Source organism: Grampus griseus (assembly GCF_964374135.1).
Source record: "Grampus griseus genome assembly, chromosome: 3".
Lineage (NCBI taxonomy): Eukaryota > Metazoa > Chordata > Mammalia > Artiodactyla > Delphinidae > Grampus > Grampus griseus.
Window position 1 is genome coordinate 166,498,722 of NC_139019.1, and position 15,463 is coordinate 166,514,184.

The window sequence follows — 15,463 nt, forward strand, 5'->3', positions numbered from 1 at the left end:
AGCACATTCTTCCACATAATCACAGTATGATCTTCAAAATCAGGAAATTAATATGGATCCAGTATCACCAGGTAATTCCCAAATCCCATTCAGAGTTTCAGTAAAGTTCTTTAAATCTCCAGCATCCGTCCCAGGATCACATGTTGTATTTTGCTGTCTAATCCAGTCTCCTGCAGTCTGGAACAATTCCTCGTTCTTTCCTTGTCTTTTATGACCTTGATATTTTTGGAGATTACTGGCTAGTTATTTTGTAGAAAGCCTCTCAATTTGCTTTTCTTTAATATTTCCTCATGACATGCATTTAGGACAGAAACCACAGAAGTGATGTTGTGTTCTCAGTGCATGTATCAGGAGGCAAAGAATGTTGATTTCTTCCACTACTTATAACCTACCCTAATTATATTAACCTGATTATGTTAAAACGGTGTCTTCCAGGGACTTCCCCTGAGGTCCAGTTGTTAAGACTTTCCCTTCCAATGCAGGGGGTGTGGGTTCCATCCCTGGTCGGGGAGCTAAGATCTCACATGCCTGGCAGCCAAAAAACCAAAACATAAAACGAAGCAATATTGTAACAAATTCAATAAGGGCTTTAAAAATGGTCCACATCCGCAGTGGTTAAGAATCCACCTGCCAATGCAGAGGACAAGGGTTCAAGCCCTGGTCCGGGAAGTTCCCACATGCCCCGGAGCAACAAAGCCCGTGCGCCACAGCTACTGAGCCTGCGCTCTAGAGCCCACGAGCCACAACGACTGAAGCCCGCGTGCCTAGAGCCCGTGCTCAGCCAACGCACTGAGAAGCCCACGCACTGCAACGAAGAGTAGACCCCGCTCGCCGCAGCTAGAGAAAGTGCGCACGCAACAAGGAAGACCCAGCGCAGCCAAAAATAAATAAATAAAATAAAAATGGTCCACATCAAAAAAATATATATTTTTTTAAATTAATTAATTAATTAATTAAATGGTGTCTTCCAGGTTTCTCCAGCATGAGTTCATGTTGCACTTATCAGTAAGTGCCTTATTGGAAGATACCATGAAACTGATTAAATATCTGCTCCTCAACAGACCTTCACCCACCAGATTTAATATTCATTGATGATTCTTGCCTGAATTAAATTTTGTTGCTGTTGTTAGCAAAGAGGGTTTTATGTTTATTTACAAGAATTCTGGAGGAGGATGGCTGCTGGCATTGATTTGGTCAAATGATATTAGGGTTAATGACCTAGATTCTCTTGGCCTTTTTCTCATGTAGCTAGATGGCTGCTGTGGCTCCAGGCAGCACATCCTCAATGAAGGCAGGAAAAAGGGAGTGGCACGGAGGTGTCCACCATGTCTGTCTCTTCTATCAGATAATGGTTGCTAAATGATGATTGTTTTCTAATTCCATCTTTGGCACTTCCTTCCTTATTGGCTCAACAAGATGCTCCAGAGTGGTTTTTTCTTGAAATTTTACCGGCCCCAGCTCTGGACTCCACCCTTTCTCCAAGGAGCTTTCCTTCTGTTTAGTGGGGAATAATATTTAGAAACCAAGATCTGGGTGCCAGGTGGGCTCATTGCTACCACAGTATCATTATTTCTTTTTTTTTAAAAAACAAATTTATTGATTTATTTTTGGCTGCTTGGGTCTTCGTTGCTGCGCGCAGGCTTTCTCTAGTTGCGGCTAGCGGGGACTACTCTTCTTTGTGGTGCGCGGGCTTCTCATTGCGGTGGCTTCTCTTGTTGCTCTAGGCACGGGCTCTAGGCATGCAGGCTTCAGTAGTTGTGCCTCACGGGGCTCTAGAGCGCAGGCTCAGCAGCTGTGGCGCACGGGCTTAGTTGCTCCGTGTCATGTGGGATCTTTCCGGACCAGGGCTCGAACCCGTGTCCCCTGCATTGGCAGGCGGATTCCTAACCTCTGCGCCACCAGGGAAGACCAGTGTCATTATTTCTTGCTTCTCTCAATGTAATATGTTACAATATGTCCCTATATTATCTTATGTCTTTAAACGCATGAGTGCCCACCAATATCTCTAATTCGAATTCAACACCAAGGTTTATTCCAGCCGCTTTACATGTTTCTAAAGTCCTTCTGTGACGGTGAAAAACCTGGTTCCCGGGGCTTCTCTGGTGGCGGGATCCAAGGAAGATCCCACATGCCGTGGAGCAATTAAGCCCTTGCGCCACAGCTACTGAGTCTGCGCTGTAGAGCCCACGAGCCTCAACTACTGAAGCCCGCGCGCCTAGAGTCCGTGCTCCGCAACAAGAGAAGCCACTGCGATGAGAAGCCCCCACTCACCGCAACAAGAGAAAGCCCGTGTGCAGCAATGAAGACCCAACGCAGCCAAAAGTAAATAAAATAAATTTATATATTTTTTTAAAAGTGCCTGGCACAGAGAGAACACGCTGTGCTTAGTAAATCACTGACTGTGGAGTAATTGAAACAACATCGCTGTACTGTGACCCCCCAAGGGCACAGGGTCACATCATTCTTGTTCTCAGGTATATGCCCCAGGGCTGGCCAATCACAGAGGCTCCAGAAAGGTTTGATTTTTTTTTTTTTTTTGGCTACGCTGCAGGGCATCCGGGATCTTAGTTCCCCTAACCAGGGATGAACCCGTGCCCCCTGCAGTGGAAGCGCAGAGTCCTAACCACCAGACTACCAGGGAAGTCCCAGATTTCATCTTCTGACTGCTTGAAATCCTTCAGGGTGCCTCACCACTTTTCCTGGCCCTCCCGACCTCTCCTTCCACCACCCACCCTCTCCACGCCCTGCCCTGTCCAAACCCAGAGGAGTCAGTGCCCCCAAGGGCTGTTATGAACGGCTCCCACCAGACCCCCAGCTCTCCCACCAACGTCCTTGGCCCAGGATACCCCTTTGGCCTGGACCACACACCCTGACTTACTCCACCCCCCTTTTCGGAACATTCCCTGTGGCTCTGAGCTCCTCGGGAGAGATGTATCTGGGCTCGCCCATCCCTCCAGGCAGGGCAGCCAGTGCCTGGAGGGCGTGCATCCCCCTCTCTGGTGGCTCTCCTAGGGGTCAAGGTCACAAGTGGCTTTAGCCAGAGGCTGGAGCTTCTAGAACAGCTGCCGGAACTCAGGTGAGAGGAAACACACATTGGGTCATGTGATCAGTGCAGGGTAGGGTGGAGGGCCCATATAGGCCTGGGGGGATGGCTATAAGCCTCCTCTGCAGTGGCAAGTGGCCCTCAAGCCAGCCCTGCCACCCAGACCAGCGGGAGAAGCTGGGTCCTGAGGAGAGGCAGAGCAACAGTTGCCCCCCGGCCTGTGCGCTTCTCCTCTATCACCAGTGTCCCCCCCCACCGTGGGCCCTCCTCATAGGTCAGTCTGGGATGGAGGGAGCAGGGGTGGGACTGGCATCGCCAACCTCCCTGGGCAAGGTGACAGGTGAGGTGGTGGCTAGGTGGGTGGGCAGTGGATGAAAGCAGTGAACCCCAACCGGGGGGGCTGAGAACAGGGAGCAGCGGGCACAGCCCACCCCTTCCCAAGGGGCACCCTCTGGTCTTAGGGCTGGCTGTCCTAGGGCCAGGGAGTTTACCTGCCCAAGCCCTCGCCTTCCCTTCCTCCTTGCCACACGGGCAGCAAGAAGAAGGTCCACCCAACAACACCCTCACCCACCCCAGGACCCCCGTGGTCAGCTCAGGGTGCTCCGCGTTGTCCGCGGGGCGGGGGTGGGTGGGGCTGAGCCAGGGCTGCTGGAGCTTGCAGCGACGGACCCTGGCTCGGGAGCGCCGCCTGGTGGAGAGAAAGAAGACAAAGGCGCAGCGGCAGGTTTCTGTACAGGAAGTCGGATTATACATTTTAGTAACCGGGCGAGAGAAACGAGGCATCGGGGCAACAGTGCAGGGGCCACAGGAAGAATAAGAGATCGAGAGCTAGGGTTTGGCATAAATCTTACAAAGTGTATAAAGAATCTGTGTTTCTCTACAATAACAAAAAAACCAAAGGCTACAAGAGCGGTTGTATATACAAAACACGGAGATATTGCTTCACTTGCAAACAGGTTCCTGACCAGACAGGGAGACAAGACAGAGAGAAGGGCACAGGGAGGGGGTGGTGGGTGGAGAGCGCGCCGCGTGCAAAAAGGAGGGTAAGGTGGGGAGAGGGTCTTCTCCCAGCATAAATCTACAGGCAGGAGCTGGAGTTGCGCACGCACGGGAGAGGTCGAAGGCATGTGCGCTGCTGGCTGCGCGCGGGGGAGCGGGATGCCAAGAGCCAAGAGTGTCCGTCTGCCTGGCCCCTGGCGCCTTGCTCTTCGGGCTTCAGCCTGGAATGGGGCTCTGGGTGGGGACCGGGGGCCAGCTGGGCCAGCTGGCCAGAGAGGGAGGGCGGCGATGGCTCCCCGGAGGCTACCGTGGAAAACTGGAGAAGCCTGCTCGGTGTGCCCATCCTCTTGGCCTCTGGCCGGCCCGGTCCATCCTGCCACCCTCCCCTCCCCGCCCCGCTGAGATGCCCACTGGGACCCAAGGACAGCAGGTGCAGCAGCCGGGGCTTCTAGCTTTCCTTGGGCGGGACAGGAGATGCCGCTCAACTCCTGTTCTTCGTGCGGAGCTCGATGGGAGGGCAGGAGCCAGTCACAGAGGGGCGGAGGGGGTGGGCAGGGAGGACAGGGCAGTGAGGGGTGGGCGGAGGATGAGCACGTGCACGCACGCTGAGACCAGGCGCGGGGCGGTCACAGGTTCTGGCAGCACTGCAGCTTGTTGGGTTTCTGTCCGTCGGTGGTGGGTGGCACGCTGATGTCCACCACGTTGTTTCCGGGGGACTCGTCGTGCGCTGCGCGGTCCGCGATCTGCTTCTGTGACACGATGCGGTAGATCTCTGCGGTGGGCGGGGGCGGGGAGAACGACACAGGGTGAATGCACTGTGTGCCCCCAATCTCGGTTACCTCCCCCTCCCACAGGACTCATCTGGATGTCACCTCCTCACGGTAGCGCCCTGGATGCTGAGTTGGAACCCCTTCCAAAGGCTCCCACTGTGCCCTGTGCGCCCCCATCACGTCAGGGGGAGCCATGCCATGGGCTGGGCTCCTGGAGGCTCCCTGCCCATCCCCAATGCTGGCTGTGTACTCAGCAAGGGAAGGACCCATATCTGTTTGCAGATGTAACTCCCAGCACAGGTATCGCATTCTTTAAGATCAGAGGCCCTCCTCCCTCAGGAGAAACTCCCAGAAGCCCAGCGGCTCTGGGACCCTGAGGCCACCTGCCTCCCCAGCTGTGGGCTGTTCTCTAGTGAAGCCATGGCAGGGCCCATCTACAGGAGCTGGGCTGAGAGGGTCTCTGTGCCCTGAGTGCCAGCAGGGGTGGGATCTGGCCTCACGCTGTGGAAGGTGCCCTGTCTGTCCTCGTGTCCAGACTGAACAGCAGTTTTAAGGAAGGAAGGTTCAGGGGCTGCGTTCTGGAGCACGTGACCCGTGTGGCTGGTGCCCTTCCCACGCCCACCCTCTGTGATCCCCGCTGGGCCCTGTGACCACCTGTGAGAATGTTCTTGAAAGCTTCCTCTACGTTGGTGGAATCCAAGGCTGAGGTCTCAATGAAGGACAAGTTGTTCTTTTCTGAAAGAGAGAATATTTGCCCAGGTGAGTCAGCTGGTGGAGGCGGGGGAGGGTGGTCCCCTATACCCTCCTCTTGGGGACCGTGGCTGCCTGTCTGCTCACCTGGCCCAGGAAATGAAGGGCTGGGGCCGAAGGGGTAGGATGGAGATTCCCACCCCTGCAGCCATGGGCACGGCCAGGGAAGATGCACCTGGTGCAGGGGAGCTGCCTGCATTCCAGATGCTTCTCGGATGCTTCAGTCAGAGTCTTGCTCTCAGAAGTGTGGCACCTAGAGGCCCTGGCCAGAGCAGATGGCCCGGACTGACACCTAGCAGCCCTCTGGCCGTGCCCTCTGGCCCGGCGTGCGCTCACCTGCGAAGGCGCGGGCCTCATCCGTGGGCACGGCCCGCAAGTGGCGCAGGTCGCTCTTGTTGCCCACCAGCATGATGACGATGTTGCTGTCGGCGTGGTCCCGCAGCTCCTTCAGCCAGCGCTCCACGTTCTCGTAAGTCAGGTGCTTGGCGATGTCATACACCAGCAGCGCACCCACGGCACCACGGTAGTATCTGCAGGGATGGGGGCAGGGCCCAGGCGTGAGCTGAGCCCGCGTCCCTGGGGGCCCCCCAGTCTCTGTGGGCAGTGGCTCCTTGGCCCGAGGGGTGGCCATCAGGGCCTCGAGGGAGGGGTGCGTGTCCTGAGGCCCCGGCTCCACTCCCCAGATTCAGCTCAGGAATGGGGAGGCCTAAGGAGGGAGGTTTAGGATCTGGGATCAGAAGACACCCACAGGGTCAGCCATCAAAAGGGGAGGAGGAAAACAGTGACTATGCAGGGAAAGGGCAGAAGCTCTAATGCCTGCCGTGGCCCTGTCCGCCCAGAGCACCAAGGAAATGGATGGACGCACATCCACTCCAAGGGATCAAGGAGCCGGGAAGGTGACCAGGCCTCGGTGGAGGGATTCCAGAAGACAGCAAGTGACTGACAGGGAATGGCCAGGAGTTGGGAGCGTCAGGGAAGAGGCAGTCGAGGGGGTCCTGATGGTGGGGTGGCCACAGGAGGGCCAGGGGTGCCAGGGCTGCACCTGGAAAAGGAAGGCTGGGAACACGGCTGGGCAGGGCGGGCCGAGCAGGCAGGCTGGGGAGCGGGCAGAGCCTGATAACAGCCCTCACTGTGTAGCCAGCACCCGGCAACACTGCAGTGCCTCAGTGGGACGCCAGGGGTTAGAGGGGCTGTGGGACATGCCCACCTGGGGTCACAGCCTGGGCACTGGCCTTTCAGAGGGTCCCACAGCTCCTGGGGGTCTTGTCCCTCCACCCTGCGCCCCCTGCTCTCAGGTCTGTGCTCTCTCCTTCCCCCGCCCCCCCCCCAGCCCAACTCCTACCCATCTCTTGGGGCCCTCGGCCTCCCCGGCCCCGCCACTCACGCCGAGGTGATGGCGCGGTAGCGCTCCTGGCCGGCGGTGTCCCAGATCTGTGCCTTGATGGTCTTGCCGTCCACCTGGATGCTGCGGGTGGCGAACTCCACGCCGATCGTGCTCTTGCTCTCCAGGTTGAACTCGTTGCGGGTGAAGCGCGACAGCAGGTTGCTCTTCCCCACGCCCGAGTCCCCGATGAGCACCACTGTGGGGACGGGGAGGGATACGAGTGAGCCTCCCTGGGTCAGAGGGGGGCAGCGCCCCCGAGCCAAGACCCCACGCGCTGCCCACGTCCACCCACAGAACCTTCACAGTGGCGCCCCGGGTGCTGCAGACACGCGACAGCCAGTGACGGGGCAGAGTTGGAGCTGTCCTGGGGCCACTGGCCCGAGGAACCACGCTTCCTGGTACAGAAGCGAATAGGGTTGCCCCTGCTCTGATGGGACACAGGGATCCAGGCATCCCGGCAGAAGGCAGCTTGGGGATCCATCAACTCCCAAACCTCCACAGTGCCCTGGTGACCTGGGCAGCCAGGCATGCCTGAGAAAGCCCCAGGGCTGGGTGACCTTGGGCAAGTCACTTAACGTCTCTGGGCTGCCTTTTCCACAGGTGTGAAAAGGGAGACAGTAACAAGAGCCACTTCGGGGAGGGGGACACGGGAATGCCTGGGATCAGAACTCAGCCAGCATCTCGTACGCTAAGACGGGGCGGGGGTGGGGGGGTCAGATCGTCCTGCAGGGAGGTGGGAACAAGGGCCCTCCAGAGCAGCGCAGGGCAGAGCAGGGCAGGCATAGGCGGGTCTTTCCCTCCATCCCTCCCTTTATTGAGCTTCCTGCCCCACCTGTAGAAGCCCTGCCTCTAGGGGCCCAGCCGCTCCAAGCTCTAGGCTGGAGGGTCCTGGAGGGGCCCGGGCCTGGAGGGCTGTGCTCAGACCCAGGACACAATGGGGACTCGTGTCAGTGTGTGCATAGGTGTGTGTGCGGCGCAGAAGAAACAGCCTTTCTTTCCGGACGTCCCAGCTGGAAACCACAGGGACCCCCAAGTGTGGGCCTTAGGCTCTGGTACCCCAGGGTGGCTCTGGCTCGTGGGGAGCCGCGGGGGCTGCAGACTTGGTCACCCAAGGCCCCGATGTAAAGTTTTTCCTTGATGAGAACTTCTACGTGTACGTGTTCAGATTCCTGCTGCTTCTTACCACTTTCACTGCTCCCCGACCCCAGGCCATCATCACTCCCGTCACTCCCTGTTGCTGTGACAGCCTCCTCCCTGGTGCCCGCCCTTACATTTACTCTCGGCTTCAGCCAAAAGGCTGTTTTCCTCTTGGCCGCCAGAGGGTGCCTGTGAGCACCCTGCGTGGGTCCCATCCCTCCTCTGCCTACAGCCTTCCAGGGCTCCCACCTCCAAAGTCCTCCTGGCAGCCCTCAGGGCCGTGCATGACCTGCCCCGTCCCCTCCCTGCCCTCACCTCCTGCCTCTCTCTCCCTCGCTCACTCTGCTCCAGACACACAGTCCTCCCTGCAACGCTACCCTTTGCCTGGAGTGTTCTTCCCTGGGTACCCACCAGGTTCCTGCCCTCATCTACTCTGTGTGGCCCCTCGGATGGCACTTGATCGAGGAGGCTCCCTGCAGCCATCCTCTTAAAACCCCCCTCCCAGGACTTCGCTGGCGGTCCAGTGGTTAAGACTCCACACTTCCACCGCAGGGGGCCCAGGTTCGATCCCTGGTCGGGGAACTAGATCCTGCGGGCTGCAACTATGAGCCGGCATGCCGCAACTAAAGATCCCGCACGCCGCAACTAAAACCCGGCACAGCCAAATAAATAAATAAATAAATATATTTTTAAAAACCCCAAAACCCACTCCCCCCAACACTCCCCATTCCCCTCCCCTACCTTTCCCCCATAGCTCTCCCTACCCTCTCACACTCACCAGGTTTCCCTTATAGACTTTTTTTTTGTCATTCTGCCTCGAGGGCAGCCATCTCAGACAGTCTGGTTCCCTGCTGTATCCCCAGGACCTGGTGCACTGCCCGGCGCACGGGACGCACCTGAGCAATGCCTGTCGAATGAACAAACGCCAAAGTGGCTGGCGGAGCTTCCCAGGCCCACCTCCCCCGACACTGGAAGATGGCCAGGTCACCATCCTTGGGCCACAAGTAAGGAGGGGGCGGGCCAGGCAGCCCCCAGGACCCAGCACCCTCTCTGGACAGGCTGCTTTAGAGCCAAGAACAACAAGAACAGGAAGAACGTCCCGTGCCATCATCTCACATATGCATCACATGACCCATTTTACAGATGAGAAACTGAGGTGCAGACGGGGGAATGACCAGCTTAAGGCACGTGGTCACCAAAGGCAGAGCTGGGCTCTGAGTCCGTGCATGACTGCAGGCTCACTCCCATCCCCCAACCAAGCGCAGCGACCAGCAGCTTGCCCAGGGCCACCCAGCTGGAGAGTGGTCCAGCAGGATGTGAACGCAGGTTTTCTGGATCCAGGGCTGAGCTCAGGGGTCTGGGTTCAGCTTCCTCCTCTCCCACCATCTGGGGTATCCTGAACCCCTAGAGTAGCTAGCAAACTCCTATTTGTCCTTCAAAATCCCTGGGTGCAGGCTTCTCCTCTTCTCCCAAACCACCACGTGGCCTAGCCCACAACATCTGTGATGACAGTGTCAGCGTCCTCCCCTGACACTGGGGGCACCCAGCATAAGAATGCCAAGTTGACTTCAGAGAAAGGTGGAAAGAGGTGAATGGACATGGGTCTGGGGCTGAGGGTCAAGGGCGACCAGCCATGCCAGTGGGGCCATGACTGGACGGACTGTCCACACTCTCACCCCGTCACCTCGTGCCCACGGCGGCTGCAGGAAGCTGGCCAAAGCCAGGGATGTCTGTACATACTTCTCATATCCTCAGGAACAGAACAGGAAATGAGGAGGAGGGTCCTTTTGGGCCCTTGCCTGTATCCTCCCCACCCTCTCACTCCCTTCCCAGCCCTGTCCAGCTGTCCAGCCTCGGGATCCCCTTTGCCACATCGGGGTTCTGCCCCGGCCCAGCCAACCATCTCCTCAGCCCCTCAGGCCGGGCCCAGCCCTAAAGGCTTTGTTACGGAGCTCTCAGGGCCACCCCAGCGACAGATGTTCATGTTATCGTGTACAGCTGGAGACGCTCAATACAGAGTGACCAAGTTCCCTGGCCCAAGGTCACCCAGTGAGAACAGTGGAGGCCAGAGCAGAACAACGGCCACCAGCCGCTGCCCGGACAAATGGCGGGGAGGCGGGGCTGCCCCCGCGGTCCCTGGCACGCGGTGCCCAATGCAGAAGTGGCCAGCAGGGCAGCGGCCGGGCTGGTCCCGTGTGCAGGCTGGGAATGAGAATGGCATTGTCGAAGATACAAGTCATCTGTTGTCTCCGGGAAAGAAAGGGCCCTTGAGGACGCAGCCCCCAGCATTTCCACAGGAGTTGGTGGCATCACTGGCCGGGACACGGTCCCCCTGGGCACACCAGTTGGCTGGCAGAGCAGGCAAGCCCAGTTGGCAAAAACAAAGAGCTGGCAGCTCCTGGAAGCCCTTGGTCCTCTGGCCCGCCCCACGACAGCGTGGCACATCTGGGGCCCCCATTCTGACACTCCGGTCACCGAGTGGCCATTGGGGGCGCTCGGCTCCCCGACTCCAGGCAGAGCAGGGCTCCACCCCTCCCCCAGGAGCTATTCCCCAGGGGGATCAGAGAGCAGAGGACAGGTGCCCCAAACCGGGGCACAGGCAGGGCCACCATTCATAATGGGGGGAGCTGGTGTGCTCGGGTCCCAGACCAGCCGGCCAGGTGTGAAGTCTGCTCAGGCTGGAGAGCCAGGAGGCTGCCTCGGGAGCACCTGGTGAGCACTGGGGCCGGCCTGTTCCCTGGGAGTAAGTGAGTGGTGGGAGCTCTGGGAAGGCCTTGGTGGCCCTTGGGGACCTAGCTGCTCGCACTGTGGCCCCTGCCGCCCAGTCCATCAGAGGAGAGTTTGGGGCGCCCCCGGGGATTGATCGGCAGGCTGGGAAAATGGCCCCTCGCTGAAAAGGATAAAATGTTAGCAGGATAAATGTGAGGATCTATAATTAAGTGCAAATAAACAGCCTCACTCCTGGCGGGGGCGGGAGATGAGCAGGGAGGAAAACAAGCCACACGGGGACTGGGGGGGGGGGGTGGAACACCCACAGGGATCTGCTGGCCTCTGCTGGGGGGTCAGGAGAGCCAACCTGTGACGTGGCTGCCAAAAAAAGCAAGTCAGTAGTGGGAAGGCTAGAGAGGGGGCAGCCAGCGTCCCACGTGAGAGGTGTGGCCCCTCTGTGCCCAGGGCAGGGCCTGGGGAAGGTGACTGAAGCCTGGAGGAGGCTGGGCACGGGATGGGGGATGAGAGGATCACAGCCCCCCTCCACTCCTGAAGGACTCCCCGCACCAGGCAGCAGGGCTGGGGAGATGTACGGTGAGAGTACCGGTCCTTGTCAACCCTTCTGGTCCTTGTCAACCCTTCTGGCACAGCTGTGTCCTGGACACCTCTGTACTGCCTAGGCCTGACCCTCTGCAGGCCACGGGGTCTCAGGAGGGTCTGTGGGGTGCAGTGTATTCACGTTTCAGTCTACCTGCCATATTTATGGCCAGTGATGCCATGGTGGCGGCCTGCCTACCTGCTGGCTTCCTTCCTTCCTTCTAAGAGTCAGAAAGAATTTCCTTTTCCTATTTAAGTGAGACAAAAACTGAGTGGATTTAAAAACAAATATTAGGGGACTTCCCTGGTGGCGCAGTGCTTAAGAATCCACCTGCCAATGCAGGGGACACAGGTTCAAGCCCTGGTCTGGGAAGATCCCACATGCCGCAGAGCAACTAAGCCCATGCACCACAACTACTGAGCCTGTGTGCCACAACTACTGAAGCCCATGCACCTAGAGCCTGTGCTCCACAACAAGAGAAGCCACTGCAATGAGAAGCACACACACTGTATCGAAGAGTAGCCCCCGCTCGCCGCAACTAAAGAAAGCCCGCACGTGCACAGCAACAAAGACGCAACACAGACAAAAATTTAAAATAAATTTATAAAAACAAACAAATATTAAAAGATAATAGAGGGTCCTCCAACAAGGCGTTACGTGTGAAGGTGAGGTCTCAGAGGACCCGTTTGGTAAACACTGACCTTGTGAATTACACTTTCGCATCTGACCTGGCTTGAGACAGTCAGCAGGGCACCTGCTCTACTCAGAAAAGGAGCCCAGTGGGAGAGGGCAGCGGGGCAGGCAGGCACCGCCCCCGCCCCCCCCCACACCAGCTGTGGTACTAGTGTTTCCAGGAAGAGGACTCCAGAGATGAATCCTGAGAAGCGCACAGCCTGCTCCCTTGCCCCTGACCCAATAACTGGACTTCTGGGAACATACTTCAAGGAAATAACCCAAAGGGCAAACGATGACTCGTGCAAACACTTGGAGCTGGGTTATTTACAACAGCAAACGGCTGAAAATAACAAGTAGGGAATGACCACGGAAACGCTGGGAGGAACACCCCCTGCCCTTGTAGTAACACATCCAGGTGGGTGCCAGCCAGGACTTGGGGAGCAGCTGCCTCAGGGTGGGCTGGGTAGAGAGACAGGCACCAGCTGCAGCAGGACTGGCGTCCAGTCCACCTATCACCCGTCCCCAAGGCCCTGACAGAGCTTCCTCTGCCTCTAAAGTGAGACCCCAAGGTTCAGTCGGCACAAGGGCCTGGGCCCAATGCCTGCCGACCACACAGCCTCACTTGGCAGCAACGTATCAGCCTGCAGGCAGCTCCTCGAGCCCATGGTGCTGTGTGACAACTCCGGACCTTTGCATGGGGACTCGTTCTGCCCAGAAACCTTTTACCACGTGGATATCCCAGGTAGGAAGTGCTCCATCCCATTTTCTACATTCCCAAGGTCCCCAGAACCCCAGACCCAACCAGGGATAATACCATAGACACACAGTGTCACACAGGCCACACTCCCAGGGATGGCCAAGCTCCCCCAACGAGGGAAAGATGTCAATGGCTGGCATGGGAAGCACACCCTCACGCAGCAGGCAGCATGGCAAAGGTGTCCTGTGTGCATCCAGGGGTTAGCTCTCAAGGGTGACCAATGCCAGCCAGGGAGCCCAGCACAGCAGCACAGGACCTGCCCAAAGCCTAGGTTGGCACAGAAGGTACTGGAAAGTCAGTGACCCCTAAGCTGCCTGACCTTCCTAGGCCTTACTTGAGGCTCCTAGAGTCCTCTGTTGCCTTGGCAGGGAAGATCCTCCAGCAGGTTGGAGGAGACCATCTGACAACCCCAGTCCCAGATCTTGGCCACAAGCCCCCCCAGATATACTCCTTAAGTGGTCTGGGTTCAAATCTTGCTTTAATACTTAAACTGTCCCTCCAGTTTCCAGGTCCATAAAGAGAGATGCTGGATAATATGGATCTCACAGGGTTGTGCTGAGGATTTCAATGAATTCATGTGTGTAAAGTGCTTAGAAAAGTGCAGGTGCTTGGACAGCGCTCAAGAGCTCTAAGAGTTAAGACATAATTATTGCTGTTAACCACCAGGCCTGGGTTCAGCACACACAGTCCCCCGCCACCACCCCAGGTGCCCCTGCACGCAATTCCGACTCTGCTCCCCAATCCAGGGTAAACATCCCCACCCCTGCCACACACGCACCTCAACCCCCATTGTCCGCCCCTCCCTTCCAGGGCTCCGCCCCCAGATGCACTGCCACCAATCAAGACTGGCCCCTCCTACTCCATGAGAGCACCACCCCCACCCGCCCACCCTAGCCCACTTATTGGACACGCCCACCACATCCTAGCCCCGCCTCTAACGGACACGCCCCCATCACGAAGGGAGCTTTCCACCCAGCCCGGCCCGCCAAATGCTGGGGCGGCCCCGCCCCCTCTGAATGCCCCGCCCCTAACGGCCTCTCCCACTGCCCCGGGCCCCACCCCCCTGGGCCCTGGACCCGCCTCGGAGCATCCCGGGCCCCCAAACCTCTCTGGACAGCCTGCCCCGCATGGCTGCCCATCCCGGCCCGAACTTGACCAAGCCCGGCCTGCACTGGCCATCCTGGCTGCCTGGCCTGCCAGGCCCCAAGCCTCGGGCTCCGGCCTGGGCCCAGAGGCCTGGAGCGCAGCCTGGGTGCTTGCCCGGCGCCTCGCCGCCGCCCGCTCGCCCGTCTGTGCCCCACCAACCGCACCTTTGAATAGGTAGTCGTACTCGTCGTCCCGAGTCCCCATTGTCCTGGCGCTTCCGGCGGGATTGGCGACTTCGCAGCCCCACCACAAACACCCGACGGGGGCGGAGCCGGCGCCGCGCAGAGTGGCGGCCGGATGGCCAATCAGCGATGGATGGCGTAGCGACCGGCACCCAGAGAAGCCAATAAGAGGCGGAATCAGAGCCCCCGGGGTGGGCGCCGCCGGAGATCCACCTTCTTCTCTCTCGGTCTCCTGGAGAAAGGCGGAAGGAATGCGGACCTTTATGAAGTGACGGCCTCGCCAGCCTATCACAGGCGAGATCTGGAAGGCGGGGCGGAAAAACTGGAAGAATGAAACGGATTGACGGAGAGAGTAGCCAATGAGAGGTTTGATTCAGGCAGTACCGGACCAGCAGAGGACCTGTCCGGGAGGGGAAATGGGGCTACGTCCAGGTAGTGTTACGCTATTTACCGTCCCGATGACGTCATAGGTCAATGCGCGCTGCTCTGCGGGCCGCCCACCCCCACCCCCACGCCCGCTGCCCCCAGAAATGGCAGTTTCTGGGGAACATCTGAGTGGGGACTTTTTTAGCTTAGAGGTCTCCTCTCCTCTCTGGGTTGCAGTTTTCTCCCTCTGTAAAACGGGAGAAACTCACCTTATGGAATCTTTGGAGTATGACTAGATCGTTGACCTAAACACATACTAAATCAACCACCCACTGTCTGTCTTTAAGTCTTTAACAAATATTTGTAAATCCTTACTCGGTGTCAGACTGTCTCCCCTTCTCTGTCCCCTTATCCTGTTTTATTCCATCCCCCACCCCAAGGATTTATCCCTACTTGACATTAAAGTATGCATTTCTTTCTCGATCCTGTTAAAAAACAAACTTCTACTAAGTGTGAAGGTCAAATTGCCTTTATTAAAAGATTCATGAATCAAGCAGCATCTCATCTGTCAAGCAGAGATACTCCCAGAGGTTGTACAAAATGGAAGCCTTTTATAGAAAAGACGGTGAGACAAGAAGTCATGGACAATCGTGAAATGAAAGTTAATTCGGAGGAAAGTAAGCGTTCAGGGCAGCTTCTCATTGGCTAAGTTGTGGTGTTTCCATTGGCTGGGCTTGTTGCTGGGAGGGAAGAAAATCTCTTCTCCAGTTTTAGTAAAGTAACTGCAGTTACTGTTTGGGAGTGCAAGGTACGTACATCTCTTCTGGTTGGGGTCTGTAATTGATGTCTTCCTGTTTGGGGTAACTGAGGAGTGGCAGAGCATAAGAGCTCCCTCTGCAAGACTTCCTGACTCCAGTTTTAGTTAAGGTTTCCTCTTTTAAATTTTC

General features: G+C 57.5%; 2 protein-coding genes across 9 annotated transcripts in view; both read right to left on the reverse strand.

Moving 5' to 3' along the window:
- The window catches only part of HNRNPM (heterogeneous nuclear ribonucleoprotein M), a 174,766-nt gene that overhangs the window by 59,040 nt on the left and 100,263 nt on the right, over positions 1-15,463 (reverse strand). The window lies entirely within an intron of this gene.
- On the reverse strand, positions 3,769-14,301 carry RAB11B (RAB11B, member RAS oncogene family). Its single transcript, XM_082652163.1, has 5 exons — positions 14,133-14,301; positions 6,947-7,142; positions 5,899-6,092; positions 5,467-5,547; positions 3,769-4,814 (listed from the first exon to the last, which is right to left on the reverse strand). The coding sequence occupies exons 1-5, from the start codon at positions 14,170-14,172 to the stop codon at positions 4,669-4,671; spliced, it is 657 nt and encodes a 218-aa protein (XP_082508289.1). The 5' UTR covers positions 14,173-14,301; the 3' UTR covers positions 3,769-4,668.

Bases quoted from the DNA above. Each gene is read 5' to 3' on its own strand.
- RAB11B (XM_082652163.1), bottom strand. From the start codon at position 14,172: ATGGGGACTCGGGACGACGAGTACGACTACCTATTCAAAG. The intron at 7,143-14,132 runs GTGCGGTTGGTG...CCGTCCCCACAG, and splicing joins GTACGACTACCTATTCAAAG to TGGTGCTCATCGGGGACTCG. The intron at 4,815-5,466 runs GTGGTCACAGGG...CGCCCACCGCAG, and splicing joins TTTCAAGAACATTCTCACAG to AGATCTACCGCATCGTGTCA.